This window comes from Amblyomma maculatum, chromosome 10, assembly GCF_055883805.1.
Source record: "Amblyomma maculatum isolate TAMU_Amacu chromosome 10, ASM5588380v1, whole genome shotgun sequence".
NCBI lineage: Eukaryota > Metazoa > Arthropoda > Arachnida > Ixodida > Ixodidae > Amblyomma > Amblyomma maculatum.
Window position 1 is genome coordinate 50,283,949 of NC_139353.1, and position 17,148 is coordinate 50,301,096.

General features: G+C 48.5%; 1 protein-coding gene across 1 annotated transcript; it reads left to right on the top strand.

Moving 5' to 3' along the window:
* Positions 1 to 14,699: 14,699 nt before the first annotated feature.
* Positions 14,700 to 16,285, top strand: LOC146176353 (uncharacterized). The gene has a single exon (XM_084582700.1). The coding sequence runs from the start codon at positions 14,957 to 14,959 to the stop codon at positions 15,878 to 15,880; it is 924 nt and encodes a 307-aa protein (XP_084438826.1). The 5' UTR covers positions 14,700 to 14,956; the 3' UTR covers positions 15,881 to 16,285.
* The last annotated feature ends 863 nt before the right edge of the window (positions 16,286 to 17,148 follow it).

The following is a 17,148-nucleotide window of genomic DNA, read 5'->3' on the forward strand; positions in this document are numbered from 1 at the left end:
TTCTAGGGGAAATTAAGAAGAAGAAATGGACATGGGCAGGACATGTAGTGCGAAGAGAGGATAACCGATGGTCGCTGAGGGTAACAAACTGGATTCCAAGGGAAGGAAAGCGTAGCAGGAGGCGGCAGAAAGTTAGGTGGGCGGATGAGATTAAGAAGTTCGCAGGGGTCAAGTGGATGCAGCTGGCACAGAACAGGGTTAAGTGGAGAAATATGGGAGAGGCCTTCTCCCTGCAGTGGGTATAATCAGGCTGATGATGATGATGATGATGAATATACTTCTTTTATTCAAAGCTATCTTCTTCTCGTATGTCTCAGCCTTATGCTTTCGCCTTTCTTTGTTAAACTCGGGGTGCATGTTTTGCGGCATAGGTGGGACGCGTATATTGGCCCTGATTAACGGCGGGAAGGTTACCATTGTTGCGTGCTACTTTCTGGACGGATTCTCACCCATTCCAGTATTGTCATGGCCCTTTCAGACTGGCTGAGCAGTGCCAATTGGGATATTCTCACACCCTCTGCCAGCTCAATCCATCTGTTGTGTACCCCCCTTTTCTCAAGCCGCTTAAGGCATGCTGGCGCTATCCTGGCATGCCGAGAATGACGTCATGATAGGCCCGGCCAATTATGGACAACAGCGGCATTTGACTGGAGTGCGAACCCGCTGGGGCTTTTTTCTTTTAAAAACTGTTTACATTGGCTTCTGTTATTTTTAAGCATGATAGCCTTGTTCTGCTGACAAAAAAAACTATAAAATGGCGCATAGAATTCTTATTTTTATTTAGCGGAAAACGTTTCAATTCACCTTTATGCTTCCGGGATGCGGCAGGCGGGAAAGCAAAGGGAGAGGCAGAAGTGAAGTTAGTGAGGACCGTGGATGCATTCGTCGACACGTAGGGCTAAAAAGAGAGAGAAGGAAAAGCTCCGAGGATTTAGTAGCGTTCAGGAATGTGCATCTGTTTGTTGCACGCGTCTATGTCCTCAGACGAGTGGGGTGAAGGCCAGTACTTTATTATTTCATTTGTGTTTCTTTTTTAAGTGAAATCTCGCTTTTCAACCGGTTTACAGTGGATGGTCTATTGGCGGCTATTTGTGATATTTATAATCTTGCTCGAATTTATTTTGTGACGGCTCTCGCTAGTCTCAGTGCCTTGCATCAGGAATTGCTCGCGAGCTCCGTAGTGGGCAGTGGGGTTGGACAAGTTTGGTGGAATAATACAATTCCGTCAAAGACATATCGCAGTCCCGGCGGAGTTTTCCCAAACTTTGACGCTGGTCTCCTTTCATGGGCTCCTGGCTGTGAGTTAGTACGACAACGTGGAAGCTTGACTTAGCACTGCACTTAAGAGTTGGAATGTTGTATATCTCACTTTCAGAGTAAAGTGTTCAATTCTGAATTATCCTCTCAAGCTGTGATTTTGACAGTGTTGTATTGATTGAATAACTGATTGCTTTGTGTTTTGTAATTGTTAGCTCTAAGACAAAGTAAACTTCTCAAATATTTCATGACAGACGGAGCATTTGAGAAATGAAGGACGCGGAAATTGTCCTTATCAATGACAGAGCAGACACTGGGTGAACGCTGAATGTGTGCATGGAGCTTGCGGCGGATCCAATCCATTCTGTGAGAGAAAAGCGCACTGACAACTTCGTGCGCGATCACGATCACCATCAGTCTGGTATATCAGCAAGGGCATTTTTCCTAATCTGCGAGATTCGTGCAGTTGGAAAGTAGCGGATGACTCTGCTGATTTCCTAAACGCAACGGGAAAAATAAAAGTGAAAACAAAATGGAAAATGAAAGGTAACAATACACCGGGGAACCGAAGAAGAAACGCAATGGAAATGTCTTAGCAGAAAAAAATAAACGAATAGAAGAAAACAATGTTTCCGAAAAGGGTTCGCAGCAATAGGGGAAGAGTGGCAAGATTTTAGTGAGACAGTGGGACGTTGAGCGCACGTCAATGAGTTTCTATATTGAAAGTGGGTGCCGAGTTTCGCTTGTAGTTTCGTATCCCTCCGGAGGCAAAGGCAGTGGGGGAAGGCTTCGGCCGAACTGTGATGTAGCACATGCGACTTGTGTGCCGGCAGCCGCATTTTGATGAAGGCGAAATGTAAGATGTCTGTATACACTGTGTGATCTCTGTACACGACAGTAGAGAAACTTAGGCTGATTCATGCCACGACAATCATAGAGCGACGAACGTTGCGCCGTACATTTCTCTCTCGCGCGGTTTTAAGGCGTACGTTAATTGCTATCATGTGTCCTTGCAGCGAGTTGTTCTTCGCGAGCGAGACAGCCATGCGCCCTTAAGACGATCTGGCAACGATGGTGTTTGACTCCGCTTCGGCAGCGAGAATGGTGTAGGATATTGAAGAAATGATCCATGCGCCATGCCCAGACGCTGCACGCGCCACTGGTGCTGCTTTATAACACACAGTCCCATATAATAGTAACATCACTGCTTGTTCGCTGAAGCGTGACAGAGAACGACAAAAGAAAACCCTCGCTAAAAAAGAAGTGAACATGGCAAACAGCTATTAGAGTGAAAGGGGCTGTCCTGACACCTGACTTACCACGGGCGAGGATTCTGGGCCAAGGCGCTGCTTGTGTTCTTGGTTGACGTCCACGCGATAACCCTCTAATCGGACTATGCTGCATATACAGAACACTTGTTGCGCTCGCGAATGACGCATCCTGTCATTCTTCTCCCCCGAGAGCGGATCAGTGCAAACATAATATTACAGGACTGCGGCGAAGGCTACTAATGACCGGAAATGGCGAAATACACTTCACAGGGCTGTCCTGACTAACTGAATAGCATCCTCATTGTCATCCCTATTTTAATCATCATTATTCCTGTCACTACTATCATCATTATAAACTAAATTCACCGCGATTGTCATCGCTATTATCATCATCGTCATCACTAACTACAGTGTAATTATCACCCTACTCTCATCATTATAACTAACAGCATTGTCATTGCCACTATTGTCCTCGCAAAGGGAATTAAGAACGGTTTCTCGCAAGCCCGGCGTGGTGCAGTTTTTTGCCCTCCGTTGTTTGCACGCTCGGTTGGAGATAACAGGGGATGTGGTTCGATTCCAGGTCGAGGCTTTTTTTTTAATTTAGTGTCAGTTAGTGAGAGCATTTCCTGCGGACATTTCTTGCGAGCATTTGCGAGCCCATGAGCCAAGGAAAGCTGTCGCCTTAAAAGCAGTCGATGTAAGGCGCCTGATTGCTGATCGTTCGAAGGTTGCTTGATGGCTAGCGCCGCCGGAGACCAGAGCCGGGTACGAAGGAAAATATATGTCGTCTGAGATGGGGTCGAGCATCCACTATCTGCGCAGCTACCGAGCGCACTGAAGCTCACTATGCAGCAGCCATTGTGCGCGGACTGCCTCACAGCCACACACCAACCCACCTCCTCACCCATATATAGATCTCCATGTTGGAAAGAAAGTCGCACGTGGTGAAGGAAAAAAGAATGTATATGACATCTCGGCCAGGGGACCAGCCTTTTTCGGAACTTTTTTTCGAACTTGTTCTCAACCAAGATAAAGAATCCCCCTATTTTTCCTCAACACACGCATACATCTGTATATACATTCAGGACACGATATTCGGAGGTCGTGGGTTCGGTTCCCACCATCGGCATGTTGTTGTTCCTTCTACTTTGTGTTTATCCTTCCTCTAAACAGATTACATTACTAATTTATGTGATTACCGAAGTAAATATAAAAAAAGGACAAAGAACAATCCGCAATGCTTTCCTTGGCCTCGCCGACTGTTCGCTTCTTTCCTTTATGTATTATAACCAGCACCCTCATTTCCCCTTCATTTACCTGCTATATATATATATATATATATATATATATATATATATATATATATAATGTCACAGGCCTTCGCAGAACGTCGACGGAAGATGAAGAAGAACCGACGGGTAGATCGCTGAAGAAGAAAGAAGAACAAGGGAGTGGGACGTTTGTACGCTTTGCCGCCGTCCTGTTTGGACCGATACCTGTAAGTAGACCCCCCGTACGTACAAAGCACGTAAAATCTTGGTGAGAGGTGCGGAATTGCGACCATGGAGCATTTCATCTACCGAAGAAGCCGCAGACTTGCTGTCTTACCACCAATGCCATCAGACATGACTGAAGACGGCAGTACCGAGCAGCCAGGATCATCCACAGCGAACAACTGACCCCATTATCGAGAGCTGAGTACATTATATGAAAAACCTGAAGAGGACGTTAATGAGTAGATGAAACACTAATGAAGAGCGAGTAAATACAATCGCCGGGCCCCCGCCGGGGTGGCGCAGTGGTTACGGCGCTCGACTACTGTTCCCAAAGACGCGGGATCGAATCCCGGCCTCGGCGGCAGCTTTTCGATGGAGGCGAAAAGCAAGGCGCCCGTGTGCTGTGCGATGTCAGTGCACGTTAAAGAACCCCAGGTGGTCGAAATTTCCGGAGTCCTTCACTACGGCGTCTCTCATAGCCTGAGTTGCTTTGGGACGTAAAACCCCACAAACCAACCAACCAACCAATCGCTGGAACGCCGCTACTAAGCTGGCTAACGTGTTGTTCCTTCTTGCCGCCACTGCATTCGACTGGTTCGATAATCAGTTCATTTCAGTCGTTCAGTCGTGTCCGACTCTTCGTGACCCTATGGCTCATGTCACACCACGCTTTCCGGTCTCTCACTATGTTCCAAACATCACATACCTTAATCTGCAGTGCCTCGAGGATGCAATCTAACCATCGCGTTCGCTGCCTACCCCTTCTCTGGCGACCCTCAACCTTTCCCAACATCAAATCTTTCTCCAGCGACTCCTCTCTTCTCACCAGATGACCAAAGTAGCTGAGCTTTAACTTTAGAATTTGACCCTCCAATGAGCAGTCAGGGTTTATGGTCGACAATATCGACTGATTTGATCTTCTGGCAGTCCAAGGAACTCTCAAGAGTCTTCGCCAGCACCACAATTCAAACGCGTCAATTCTTCGGCGGTGAGCCTTTTTCACAGACAAACTCTCGCATCCATACATCACTGCTGGAAAGACCATAGCACGAGCTATACGGATCTTGATTGGCAGACTAATGTCTCTGCTCTTTACTAAGCGGTCAAGGCTAACCATTGCTCTCTTTCCCAGAAGCAGGCGTCTCATAATTTCATGGCTGCAGTCTCCTTCCGAGGTAATCTTGGAGCCCAAGAAGAGAAAATCTGTCACCGCTTCCACTTCTTATCCCTTGATGCTCCGGGACTTGATAGGGCAAGACGCCATGATCTTTGTCTTTTTAATGTTCAGTTTAAGCCCAAACTTCTCACTCTCTCTTGTACGCGCATCAGAAGTCGCTTTAGTTCCACATCACTTTCTGCCATTAAAGTGGTATCATCCGAATATCTAAGGTTGTTGATACGTTTTCCAGCAATCTTTACTCCAGCTGAAGACTCGTCCAGACCGGTCTTCCTCATGGTGCACTCTGCATATAGGTTAAATAGGCAGGGCGACAGTATGCAGCCTTGCCTCACTCCTTTCTCAATTGGAAACCAATCAGTAAGACCATGTCCAGTTCTGATTGTGGCCTCTTGCCCTTCATACAGGTTCCTGAGGAGACAGATGAGGTGAATTGGAACTCCCATTTCTTGGAGAGCTTGCCACAATCTGCTGTGATCTACGCAGTCAAACGCTTTCGCATAATCAATATAGCAATAGTAGATGGGTTTCTGGAACTCTCTTGCTTTTTTCCATGATCCAGCGAAGGTTGGCAATTTGGTCTCTAGTTCCTCTGCCCTTGCGAAACCCAGCTTGCACGTCCGGAAGCTCCCGATCCACATACTGCTGCAGCCTACCTTGGAGGATTTTCAACATTACCTTGCTAGCATGCGAAATAAGCGCGATCGTGCGGTAGTTGGAACAATCTTTGGCACTGCCTTTCTTTGGAATGGGGATGTAATCTGAGCTCCTCCAATCCTGTGGCCACAGCAGGGTTGTCCAAGTCTCCTGACATAATGTATGCAGAATGTTAATAGCGTCATGATTGAGGTTTTGATGCGACTCAGCTGGAATGCCATCAATTCCGCTAGCTTTGTTCTTAGCAAGGCTGGCTAAGGCCCATTCAACTTCACGCTTCAGGATGCCCGGCTCGAGATCAGTAATCACAACCGTCTTATGTTGGGTTTGCACATTCGGGTCCTTCTTGTACAGTTCTTCTGTGTATTCCTGCCACCTCTTCTTTATCTCTGAGGCTTCAGTGAGGTCCTTGCCTTGTTTGTCCTTTATCACCCAGCTTAGCACCGAAGCTTCCTTTGATATCTTTGTCTTATACAGAGCTCTTGTGTTCCTTAATTGGCTGTTGTCCTCAACTGCTTGGCACTGTATGTTCAGGAAGGCATCCTTATCTCTCTTTGCTATTTTCTGGAAATCTGCAATGAGAACCTTGTATCTTTCTCTTTCGCCGATAACTTTTGGCCATCCTCCTTTCCTCAGCTATTTGCAAAGTCTCTTCAGATAAGATCACGAGGATTCATTAAGTACATGGGATATCGTTACAAGCGAGATCAAGAAAAATTTTGGGGATGAACCTGCAAAGAAGAAGCGCGCTTCACTTTGCTTCACCGGGCGCAAGTACCCGGAGAAACTTGTAGTGCCTATATCGAAGCCCTCTAAAGCTATGCAAGCTCGTCAACCCCACTATGCTTGTAAACAAAGTGGGCCACCGCCTAAAAGGAATAGAGGAAGACGTTTATAATTTTATTATTAGCAAAGAGAACCTGAGCACCACCGCTGATGTTATAAAGCATCGCAGAACATTTGAGGCATTTGAGGCTCTCAAGCTGCGATGAATTACACCTAAATTCGGAAGACTGGCCAATGTCACCTTTGTAGCTAGTGTTGAAGCCTGTCCTTCAGTTACAATGGCTGATATGGTACGAGAGATTGTACTCGAGGAATTGTCAAGATCCAGGTACACCATCTGTGGTGAAGAATACGTGCGGCAGAGTGGTGCACCGCAGGTAAATATTGCCACCCTGTCCACTCCGTGGGTTCAACCTAGCGGCGCTTCGCATATGGACGATCAGCGCAGCTGTACTCAACGTTATGATCACCAGCCGATGGAAAGGAGGCCCGCCTACTTTGAAAACGTGGTTCATCAGCAGCGAGAGCCTAGCTACAACCAACGTCGCGACTTTTTTAGTGAGGACTCTTATGTTGATCGCTGGTACCCTCAACCTGTGGGCTACAGGTGTGGCATTGCGGGGCATATCGCTAGGTACTGCCGCCGCCGTTTTCCAACTGTCCAAGATTACCGACCCCATGCGCACATTCACGGACGGCTGCACACCGAACAACAGCGATCCCCGAGTATGTCTACTATGTCTAATGAGCGAATAAGCTGTCTATATTGACGCTGCAAAATACACACCAAGCAGAGCGTTCGCACTGCCGGTGGTGGACGCGCACAAGCGGCTGTGGGTATCAGGATTGGTAGGGACAAAATCTTCGGTAGCAGCGGAAGAGGCAGCTATGGCACTCGCCATAGCTATCACCGACGTGGATACAATCTTCTCCGATTCTAAATTTGCCATCCGTAGCTTTGCGGGGCGCAGAATCTCATCTGCAGCACTGTAGGTACTGAAACTTATCAGGCAACCATAGAAAGAAATTGAGGTGATGTGGGGGCCGGCTTACTCGTGGAATCCGAAAAGTGAGGCAGTCCAGAACATGTCTTGAGATTTCGTCAACCGAGTAGGTGGGTCGTTCGTATCCATGGCTTTCTTCAAGGAGGGGCTGGTATATTTTCACGATATCACATGTCCTTACAGATTGGAACGGTACAAATTTCCACCACCTGACAAAACGTTGGATAAGGCACAGGAGACCGCTTGGAGGAGACTCCAGACAAGATCCTTTCTTAACCACTATCTACAAGCAAAAATGTACCCGGAAGGCTAACCCCGCGTGCAGGTTCTGTGGCGAAACATCCACTTTTGATCACATAATTTGGCAATGAAAAGAACCTCCACCGGAGGATCTAGTACAAATTCCTTCACTTGAGCGATGGGAGGCCGTTCTGGTCAGCTCGAACCCGGGCATTCATGCCTTGGCCACCGAGTGGGCCGCTAAGGTCGCCGCCAGCCATGGACTGAAGGCCATCTAGAGTGGACCGTATGCATCTGCATTTTGATGCAATAAATGTGTTCCAATCCAAAATCCTGTGCTTCGATGCATATTGTGAACTGCTGTTCCTTCCCTTGAACATTACTTAGTCTTCTGCACATTGATTTTCAAGCCGACCTTTCCGCTATTTCTTTATAGGTCATAAAGAATTGTTTGCAGATCATTCCCTATGTTACTTAGCAAGGCAATGCCATCTGCGAATCGCAAATTACTGAAGTACTCCCTATATACTCTTATCCCAAAGTGCTCCATTCCAAGTCTCTCACTACTTCCTCTCAGCAAGGTGTGAACGGTGGTTAGGAGATTGTGTCTCCTTGCCTAACCTATTTTTAAGGTAATTTTGTTATTTGTTTATGCAGAAATGTATTTGCTGTGCAACTACTATAGATCTCTTGCTGTACTTTGACGAGTCTTCAGCTGGAGTGACGATTGCTGGAAAACGTATCAACAACCTTAGATATGCGGATGATACCATTTTAATGGCAGAAAGTGAAGTGGAACTCAAGAGACTTCTGATGCGCGTACAAGAAGAGAGTGAGAAATTTGGACTTAAACTGAACATTAAAAAGACAAAGATCATGGCGTCTTGCCCTATTAAGTCCTGGAGCATCCAAGGGCAAGAAGTGGAAGCTGTGACAGATTTTCTCTTCTTGGGCTCGAAGATTACCTCGGAAGGAGACTGCAGCCATGAAATTAGCAGACGCCTGCTTCTGGGAAAGAGAGCAATGATTAGCCTTGACCGCAGACATTAGTCTGCCAACCAAGATCCGTAAAACTCGTGCTATGGTCTTTCCAGTTGTGATGTATGGATGCGAGAGTTGGACTGTGAAAAAAGCTGACCGCCGAAGAATTGACGCGTTTGAATTGTGGTGCTGGCGAAGACTCTTAAGAGTTCCTTGGACTGCCAGAAGATCAAATCAGTCGATATTGTCGACCATAAACCCTGATTGCTCATTGGAGGGTCAAATTCTAAAGTTAAAGCTCAGCTACTTTGGTCATCTGATGAGAAGAGAGGAGTCGCTGGAGAAAGATTTGATGTTGGGAAAGGTTGAGGGTCGCCGGAGAAGGGGTAGGCAGCGAACGCGATGGTTAGATGGCATCCTCGAGGCACTGCAGATGAAGGTATGTGATCTCAGGAAGATAGTGAGAGACCGGAAAGCGTGGCGTGACATGGTTCATAGGGTCACGAAGAGTCGGACACGACTGAACGACTGAACTGAGCTGAACTCTTGATTTCGCAATGCCTGTATCACTGCCGAGGCTTCTACTGGGTCAAATTCTTTTTCGTAATTAATGAAGGCATTGTATAAGGGCTAATTATATTAGAAGCATTTTTCTATCACCTGGTTGATGGCATGGATATGATCGATAGTAGAATACTTCTTCCAAAAACCTGCTTGATTTCTTGCTTGATTGAAGTTTAAGATTGTCATGATTTGGTTAGCGATTACCTTAGTGAACACCCTATATGTAACTAATAGTAAGCTGATGGGCCTATAATATTGTGACATATATGCCCTGCATCGCTGGAAGTTGAAGATGACAACGATCAGCAACAGTGATACCGAAGAAGACATAGTAGTAGCAACGGTTTATGCTAGAATAAGGTCGACGCTGCTGTGTTTCTGTGTTTTGTGTGCTGTGCCATCCTGGACTAACCTTCGTGGACTAACCTTGCCACGTATTATCTTGATGTGGTGAATCACTCAGACGTAATCTCATTGACATTTTTGTGGACGGAGTCTCAGTTTCTGCCCTTATGGACACTGGCGCCCATATTTCCGTCCTCAGTTCCTCGCTCCGTCAACGCCTCAACAAAGTCCTCACACCCGCTCCCTCATCTACCGTTCGTGTTGCTGATGCCAACACAGCTACTGTGTATGGTATGTGTACTGCGAGAATTACAACTGCCGACAGCCATATCCCTGTGGTATTTACAGTCCTCACCAGTTGCCCTCACGACGTTATATTAGTACTCGACTTTTTAATTGCACAATCCGTGCTCATTGAGTGTTCTTCTGGACTGCTTCATCTCTTGAGAAACATGCCTCTGACACTTCAACGCTGCGTCTCCGCTCCTCTACATTTACTTGCCTCCCACCAGAAGCTGCAGTGTATGTGCTCATGTGGCCTTTCCCCTTTGTTCCTGATGGCGACTACGTTGTTCGCCCCATAACCGACGTAACCCTGCAGCGTAGAATCGCTCTCCCTCATAACATCGTGCACGTAGAGAATAACAACGCTTATATTCCAGTTATCAACTTCGGTCTTTTTGTGCACGTTCTTTCTGAGGGCATTACTCTCGCCGAACTGACCCCACTGTCTGACGTCACAGTGGCGCTCTTTTACCTGACCCTGCTGCTATAGTGTCGACACGACCTGCACCGTCCTCACCCCCGGGGGCCCGCATATCAGCAATGGCCGCACCTAACTTGCTCCCTGACCGTGCTACAGCACTTACGAGCCTTCTGACTTCGAACAGCGATATTTTCGATTTTGGTGACCGCCCTTTAGGACAAACGTCCCTCGTTACACATCGCATCGATACCGGTGACGCCAGAAGACCTTATCGAGTCGCCATTTCTGAACGTCGCGTCGCACAAGACGAAGTGGGCAAGATGTTAGCAAAGAACATTATAGAGCTTTCGAGCAGTCCCTGGGCGTCGCCTGTCGTGCTTGTTAAAAAGGACAATACCTGGAGGTTCTGCGTTGATTACCGACACCTTAACAATATTACAAAGAAGGACGTTTACCCGCTCCCCAGGATAGAGGATGCCCTCGACTGCTTGCACGGTGCCAGCTATTTCTCTTCCTTTGGTCTTCGTTTCGGTTATTGGCAGATCGCAGTCGACGAACGGGACCGAGAGAAGACCGCCTTCGTCACTCCCGATGGCCTGTATCAATTCAAGGTGATGCCTTTCGGCTTGTGTAATGCGCCCGCAACCTTCGAGCGCATGATGGACTCTTTCCTGCGGGGCTTGAAATGGACGACGTGCTTGTGCTATCTGGATGACGTCGTATTTTCCTCTACATTCCAGAGCCAGCTCCTTCGCCTTGATGTCATTCTTGGCGTCTTCCGACGAGCTAGCCTTCAGCTGAACTCCGAAGAAATGTAGCTTCGGCCGACGTGAACTCAAGGTGCTCGGTCACGTGGCGACACCACCGAGATCTTGACAAGGCCTGCGCACCCCAGCAACCTACGTCACGACAGGCGGATGGCGATAAAGTACCAGCAAATGAAGGTGCGAGCGCGAATCTGAGTCTAGTCACCTGATGTCATCTCGCCCCTTTACCCAAGCCTGTACGCACAGATTCAGTGGTTGACACCTTATCGCTCATCCGCTTGTCGTGACGTTCGCTGATGCGAGAGAAGGTGATGCAAAGGCCTTGTTAGAATCTCGGTGGTGACCCACGGGGTTGACGCCCGTGGCGTTCAACTCGATCCAGACAAAATACGTGCTGTAAGTGCATTTCCTACACCCCGTTGCACCAGTAACGTGCGTAGTTTTCTTGGGCTTTGCTCCTATTTTCGGCGGTTTGTACCCAACTTCGCGGAGACGGCTCGTCCACTCACCAATCTTTTGAAGAACGACACTTCATTTTGCTGGGACCAAGAACAATCCCAAGCCTTTTCTGCGCTCATTGCAGCCCTCACCAACCCGCCTATTTTGGCACACTTCAATCCCTCGGCACCAATGGAGGTACGCACCGACACCGGTATTGGTGCCATACTCGCCCAACAGCAGATGGGTCGCACTCGCGTCATTGCTTATGCCAGTCGCCTCCTTTCTGCGGCTGAACGGAATTACTTGATCACAGAACATGAGTGTTTAGTCCTCGTGTGGGCCATTACAAAGTTTCGCCTTTACTTGTTTGGCCGCCCGTTCTCCGCCATCACAGACCACCATGCCTTATGCTGGCGTTTTACGCTGAAGGACCCTACTGGTCGCCTGGGCCGTTGGACCCTCCGTCTTCAGGAATACACTTTTTTGTCGTCCACAAGTCTGGCTGACTGCACGCTGACGCCGATTGCCTGTCCCGCAACCCGGTAGATCCGCCGCCTGCTAGCGAGTGGGACGATGACACATATGTGTTGGCCATCTCTGACCTTTCAAACATTCGCCATGAGGAGCGCTTAGATCCGAAGCTTTACAGCATTATGAATCGTCTCAGCAGTGATGACTTTGATGCTACCCTTGCTCTGTTTGTGCTCCACAACGGCACCTTATATTGACGGAATATGCGAACAGATGGCATCGAGCTTGTGCTCGTAGTCCCCGAACACCTGCGTACCACCGTTCTTCAACAGCTGCACGACGCACCTACAGCGGGTCATCTCGGCGTATCTCGTACGTACGACAGCGTCCGCCACCGCTTCTTTTGGCCAGGCCTCTATCGCTGTGTTCGTCGTTACGTGGCTTTTTGTGACCGGTGTCAGCGACGGAAGAAGCCCTCGGTTATGCCTGCTGGATCCCTGCAGCCGATCGACATCCCAGTAGACCCGTTTTCCCGAGTTGTCCTTGATCTCGTCGGGCTTTTCCCACTTTCTGCGTCGGGGAATAAATAGATTGCGGTGGCCACGGATTATACTACGCGCTACGCTTTCACCCGAGTGATACCCACCAGCTGTGCAACTGACATGGCTGCGTTTCTTCTCCACGACGTCATCCTGCTTCATGGTGCTCCACGCCAGCTGCTCACTGACCGTGGCCGTTGCTTTCTTGCTGCAGTAATAGACGAAATTCTTCGGTATTGCTCCATTAAGCACTATTTTACCACCGCTTACCATACACAAACGAACGGCCTCACCGAACGCCTCAACCGCACGCTCACGGACATGCTGTCAATGTATGTCTCGGATGATCACCGTGACTGGGATATTACTTTGCCGTTTGTAACGTTTGTGTACAATTCCTCTCGTCATGACACAATGGGCTACTCACCCTTTTATCTTCTATACGGCCGTGACCCTCCCCTTCCGTTTGACAGCGTACTTCCTCCCACCGCAAACGCCAGTTCCTACGTTTGTGACGCCATCTCCCAAGCTCACTCCGCCCGTGTTATCGCTCGCCGCCGACTGGCTTCCTCCCAAAGTTTTTAAAAACGGCGCCATTATTCTCGCGACCGGGATGTCCACTACTCTCCGGACTCTCTCGTCTTGCTCTGGACTCCCGCTCGTAAAGTAGGTCTATGTGAGAAGCTCTTGCCACGCTACGCAGGACCATACCGTGTTTTACGGCCAATCACTCCTGTGACATATGAGATCGCCCCTGTACATCCGCCGCAACAGTTCTCTATGCCACGCACCGTGATTGTTCACGTCGCCCGAATGAAGCCGTACTACCCCTGTAGTAGTTCGTCCTAGTGCGCACCGGGACTGTGCTTTTCGCGGGGGGGGGGGGGGGGGGGAGGGGGGTAATGTGACATATATGCCCTGCATCGCTGGAAGTTGAAGATGACAACGATCAGTAACAGTGACACAGAAGAAGGCAAAGTGGTAGCAACGGTTGATGCTAGGATAAGGTCGACGCGCTGCTGTGTTTCTGTGTTTTGTGTGCTGTGCCATCCTGGACTAACCTTGCCACGTATCAATATTTTAAGTCTTTAGGGTCTTCTTTCTTATGAATTAAGATTACGTTAGCGGTGTTTCATGACTCCAGTACCGTCAATCACACCACGCACTGTGTAAACAGGGTGGCCTGTTATTCTGGCACGATTTCCCCATTATTCAACAAAACTGTAGTTACCTGATGCTCCCCAGCTGCATTCTGCCATTTCATAGTTTCTAAAGAACAAAATTCTCCTCCGTCACTGGTGGAACATTTCACTGGTTTGCACTAATGCCTATCTCGTTATTGTCCTGACTACATCGGCTACTATAAAGGTCAGTATAGCATTCCTCGGCTGCTTTGACTATCCTGTCCATGTTCGTGACGTCTTTGTCCGCCTTGTCACTTCGCGCTTAGATCTGAGTTTTACATAAGCCCATTTGTTTCACGGCTTTAAACTGCGCCTGTTTTTTTAGATCATGCGTAATGTTTGCCATGTTATATACTTTATATCCGCCATCTTACGCCTATTGATTAGCTTTGATATCTCTCCCAATTCTACCGTGTCTAACTGTTGGAAGCTTTCAGACTAGCGTTTCTTAATCAAAGCTTTCGTCTCCTTGTAGTGTTTACCGGTATCTTCTCCAATTATCCTGCCTTCTACTTCTTCCGCGCATTCAGTAATGATAACTTTGAAATTATTACTCATTGCTTCTACACTAAGGTTATCACCATCGATTAAATATCAATAACAGTTCTATAGCAAGATACCAAATCGTTCTGCCCTCCTCTTACTGTTAATTCTTTGATGGACATCTTACTGATCTGTTACGTTCCATCATCGGATTTAGACTAATGCGAAACCTTACCATCCTGTGGTCATTGCATCGCACCTTTACGATTACCTGTGCATCCTCCATAATTCTGGGATTAGAGCATTCTATGAAGTCAGTTTCTGTGCTGATAGCGCCTGTGCCGCGTCTGAAACATTGTCTGTCCGTGACGTCACTGGTCACATGTGTGCGTGCTATATAAGATGCTGTTCGCGTGAAATAAAGGGTTGTTGTTATCGTGCCGGGATCGGGGCAAGTCTCAGTTCCTTCCTGCCCGCTGCCCGGCCGCGCTCGGCGTCCGGCCAGGGACCGAACGCGACATGGTGTCAGAAGTGGGATCCTCTGGCGTTTGAGAGGCGTTGCATTAACTTCGTCAACGGGCGCCATGTCAGAGGACAACGCAGCCAAGCTCTCTCACGGAATGTTCGCGGTTCCAGCTCCGCCAAGGTTTGACTTCGACCGGACGTCTGAATGGCCTTCTTGGATCCAACTCTTTGATGACTACCGCTTCGCCTCGGGCCTAAATGAGCGGAATGAAGAAGCGCAGGTCCGGACGCTACTTTATACGATGGGCAGGCAAGCAAGAGAAATCTTCTCTACTTTTTCATTACCTGAAGAAGAACAGAAGCAATACGAAGTCGTCAAAAAGAAGTTCGACGAGCACTTCGTCGCCGCACGGAACCTTGTTTATGAGAGCGCGTGCTTTCACCGTCGCACTCAAGAACCTGGAGAGTCAGTCGACCAATTCGTTACCGCGTTGCACACGATGGCGGACCGGTGCGACTACCAGGAAAAGGAACGCATGATTCGCGACAGGTTCGTGGTCGGCCTCAGGGACGCTAAGCTCTCTGAGTCGCTTCAAATGGATGCGAATTTGACTCTCACCAGCGCTTTGGCAAAAGCGCGTTTAAAGGAGACCGTCCAACGACAGCAGCTGCGACTGCGAGAAACCGGCGACGAACCCTTGGTAACGGCGACCGGCAACTTGACGCGGTCAGCAACCAAGGGCAGCCCAGAAAGTATTCTTCAGGACAGCACTCGGACAGCTCGTCAAAGAACTATTCATCTGGAATACAAGGTCCGCGTCCCAGAGTCCAGTCCTACCGACCAGGCACCCCCGGGTCATGCCCCAACTGCGGTCAAGGAACGCACCCCAGAGCCTCGTGCCCGGCAAAAGCAGCCAAATGCAACTACTGCGGTTGTTCCGGACACTTCGCAGCTGTATGTCGAAAAAAGGCTGCACGTGATGGAAAGAAGGTACAGCTTTCTTCTCTCCATATGGACAAGGCGGCGTTCTTCGTTGGCGTAGTGAACGGGGAGTACTCTAATTCTCGGTATGTACAGGTCGTCATTAACGGCACTCCGGCGTTCGCTAAAGTTGTGCGGCGTTTCTGTTGTGCCCTCGACGTTTCCCGGTTTACCTACCAGGCTAGAAAAGTGCGACCTAATCCTAACAGGCCCGTCGAATGAGCCACTGAATGTTTTGGGAAAGTCTCATGCCACTATCCAGTGGAAACAAAACACTGTACAGCAAATTGTGTACGTGGTCTCACCATTACGCTCCGTACTTTTGGGTCTCCCAGCGCTTGAGGCTCTGGAAGTTATTAAATTTGCGGACTCGGTCAGTAGCGCAACAGCTGTCGAAGCTGCCTACCCGCAGCTTTTCAGTGGTCTAGGAGCGATAAAAGGAGAATACAAAATTAGACTAAAGCCGAACTCGACAGCTTTTGCAATTCATGTTGCGCGTCGCAGAGCCTTACCCTTGCGGGACCGAGTTAAGCAAGAGCTCGAGCGTATGGAGCGAGATGGTGTGATACGCAAAGTAGAAGAACCAACAGAATGGTGTGCAGGAATTGTGCCAGTACTCAAACCATCTGGAGCGGTTCGTATTTGCGTTGACTTGACTCAGTTAAACAAAAGTGTACTTCGCGAACGCTATGTCATGCCGACTGTGGATGATAGCTTCGGTCTTTTAGGTGGTGCGTCTGTGTTTTCGAAGTTGGACGCCAACTCTGGCTTCTTTCAGATTAAGTTGTCGCCCGAATGCCAGTTGTTAACTACGTTCATAACGCCAGTTGGGCGATACTGTTTTCAAAGACTGCCGTTTGGAATAACGTCGGCACCCGAGATCTTTCAGAGGAAAATGTCGCAGATACTTGAAGGAATCCCAGGCGTGATAAACCTAATGGATGATGTGCTCATTTTTGGTAACGACAAGGCTCAACATGACGAACGCCTGCGTCTAACTTTAGATCGTCTCGCCAGTGCCGGTGTTACGCTAAACAAAGAAAAGTGTGCCTTTGGGGTAACTGAGATAAAATTTCTTGGCTGTGTGCTTAGTAAAGATGGCATCAAGTCGGATCCTGAAAAAGTTCGTGCTATCAAAGAACTGGCGACGCCAGCTAACGTGGCTGACGTTCGACGGCTGCTCGGTATGGCTAATCATCTGGCAAGATTCATACCAGATTTGGCTTCGAAAACGGCGCCTTTACGTCACTTGCTTTTGAAGGGTTCCGAATGGACGTGGGGACCAGCCCAAGAGCAAGCGCTGTCGTGCGTCAAAGACGTTATCTCTTC

Coding starts and splice junctions, on each gene's coding strand:
- LOC146176353 (XM_084582700.1), top strand. CDS start 14,957: ATGTCAGAGGACAACGCAGCCAAGCTCTCTCACGGAATGTTCGCGGTT.